The 2,836-nt window shown below is 40.2% G+C and overlaps 1 protein-coding gene across 1 annotated transcript; it reads left to right on the top strand.

The window, feature by feature from the left end:
- The first annotated feature begins 683 nt into the window (after window positions 1-683).
- LOC145286479 (uncharacterized) lies at window positions 684-1,043 on the top strand. The gene has a single exon (XM_080135385.1). It carries the CDS (start codon window positions 684-686, stop codon window positions 1,041-1,043), a length of 360 nt encoding a protein of 119 aa, XP_079991511.1.
- The last annotated feature ends 1,793 nt before the right edge of the window (window positions 1,044-2,836 follow it).

Raw genomic sequence — 2,836 nt, 5'->3', positions numbered from 1 at the left:
ATGCACAAAACATATCCAGTGGTGTTTGTCATATTCAAAGACAAAGACGACTGTCAACCCCTTCTGGCCTACCTACAAGCACACATATGGGCCTTGTGGAGATAAAACAGCGGAATTTCCATCGTGTCGCAGTGGTTAACATAGACAAGAACTATCAAGAAGTGTTTGATGGAAATGTGGGAAAGCTACCAGAAGTTGCAATCCTACAACTTAAACGAAATGCTATTCCAGCTATAATGCCCAACAGGAGGACACCTGTGGCGGTACAACCAAAACTTAAGAAGGAACTGGACAGACTGACAAAACTGGGAGTCATTGAGCCAGTGAAAAAACCTACTCCATAGGTCAGCCAAATAGTCCTCACAAGAAAGAGCCTTAAGAATATGTCTGCACTCTCATGAACTCATGCGAGAACATCATGCCTATCCTCGAGGATACCCTCCACGATATGAGGGATGCAAAAATATTCATCAAGTCAGACCTATCTTCAGGATATTCGCATGTTAAACTTGATGAAGCCTTCAGCAATTTTACCACATTCCAAACATGTTTCAGGTGATAATGTTAGCGTCGACTACCCTTTGGTATAAACTCGGCAGCTGAAATATTTCAAAGGAAACTGGTAGAGTAATTCCAAGACATTAAAAGAATCATCATCATCATGACTGACGATCTGGTGGTTTATGGATCTAACCAGGAGGAACACGACAGACGACTTCACAGCACTTCTCCAAAAATGCCAGACAATAGGGATAAAGCTAAACCCCGAAAAGCTTAAAACAGGCCTAGATGCTATCATTTTCATGGGGCATCGCATCATTAAGGAGGGTATAATGGTCGACCCAGAAAAAGTCAGAGCCATGACTGACATGCCGGCCCCAGAAGCTATTGGAGACCTGCAAAGATTTCTCAGCATGATAAACTATGTTGGAAAATTTATCTCCAACCTCACGACAATCTTAAAGCCCTCCCAGGACTTAACAAAACAAAAATGTCACATGGACGTGGTCAGAGGCACAGCAATAAGCTTTCAATACAACTAAAGACATGATACACAAAGCGCCAGTGCTCTCCTATTACAACCCACTTAAGGAACTCACACTTGAAAATGATGCATGTGAATATGGGTTGGGAGCAGCCCTGATCCAAAAAGGGCAACCAGTTGCCTATACAAGTCATTCCCTATCAGACACCAAAGGAAGATATGCCCAAATTGAAAAAGAGATGCTTGGAGTGGTGTATGGTCTGGAAAAATTTCATCATTACACGCATGGAAGGAAAGTGAATGTCCTCACTGATCACAAACCACTTGTGTTGATCTGCCAGAAACCATTAGCAAAAGCACTTAAATGGCTCCAAAACTTGCTGCTACAGGCTCAACATTATTACAGGAGAAGAAATCCCAGAACGGATGTACACAAATTTAAGACAATGGATAGAGTCCAAAAAAATCTACTTTGTCAACTAAGCTCCAACCTCTACCCCATTGCTGCAATGTTGCATCACTGTTTTACAAGTATTTTTGTGGGATGTACTCTGATGAACTCATTGTACTTGTACCCCCTCTATATACTCCGCTAAGCAACAAAATCACGCCCCTTCATCATCGAGGTCCCAAACTGCCAGAAGCTTCTATTCTAATAGTTTCTTACCTCGAACAACTAGGCTTTGGAATTCCATTTCTGTTACCTGCTTCCCTGATTGTACTGATATGCAGAAGTTTAAATGTAACATAAACCAATGTTTTCTAGGCATGTTCCTTGTGGTAAAATAATAATCATTTGAGAGTAGTCTGCCCCTTTCTAGGAAATTGTCTTCCTTTGTTTGATATACCGAGTCGCCATCTTGTATATGTATTGTGTGTTCTTCTTGTCGAATAAAACCTAAATCTCCTAAAGGTATTCTTTATTCTTGTAATTCACCACAATTTATTCGACTAGAAGTTATTCAAAATTCATTCAAAATTTATTCAAAACAAGTTTATTCAAATGGATAAGGTATTGAAACCCGAACGATTCAGCTAGAACGCTAATTCACCAGTCGCTGCTAAAGAGTGGAAGTTTTGGTATCAGACATTCAACAATTACTTGGACATTATTCAAACGCTTGGATTACCGCTGGATAAATTGTATGTCGGGTTAGGCAACATAGACAGGACTGAGTATGATTACATAGAACATTGTGACACATACGAAGAGGATATACGGACACTGGAGAATATTTACATTAAGCCTACAAACGAAATATTTGCACATCATCTCCTGTCTAGTCAGTGATGAGTCTATTGACCAATTCCTACAAGCTCTGCGCGAATTGTCTAAAGACTGTAACTACAAACCAGTCACAGCTGAAGTTTATAAAGAAGAGACTATTCGGGATGTGTTCATCAATGATTCTATTAGACAGAGGCTATTGGAGAATACGACACTAAACCTACAGAATGCTTACAGTCAAGCTCAGTCTCTCGACCTTGCTCAAAAGAATGCTATTGCCTTTGTCCAGCAAAATTCTCCCGCATCTACTATGACTGCTGCTAGAGAAGAGAGGACATCTATGGAAGCCATGTTGGCCGCTACAAAACCACAATACTAATTTTGTGGAAATCTATGCCACCCACGAAGTAAGTATCCAGCAATAAATAAATGCTAGAAAATCGGACATTTTTCAAAATTGTGCCATTCAAACAATTCCAGCACTCATTCAGCTGCAATTCAGTCAATATCAAATAGTAACGGCCCTACACTCTCAACCATCTTTTCTGCTGCTACTAAGTCAGGGTTTAAAGTATCCACTAATTTGTTTCTGAAAGGACATAAACTGAAAGCCCTAATCAACA

The sequence above is a fragment of the Euprymna scolopes genome, chromosome 10, assembly GCF_053919585.1.
Source record: "Euprymna scolopes isolate OS-2025 chromosome 10, ASM5391958v1, whole genome shotgun sequence".
Classification (NCBI taxonomy): domain Eukaryota; kingdom Metazoa; phylum Mollusca; class Cephalopoda; order Sepiida; family Sepiolidae; genus Euprymna; species Euprymna scolopes.
Note: the sequence above shows the minus strand (reverse complement) of the source record. Positions and strands in the feature narration are given on the sequence as shown.

What these genes read in the sequence shown, in the direction of transcription:
- LOC145286479 (XM_080135385.1), top strand. Translation starts at nt 684, where the DNA reads ATGGATCTAACCAGGAGGAACACGACAGACGACTTCACAGCACTTCTC.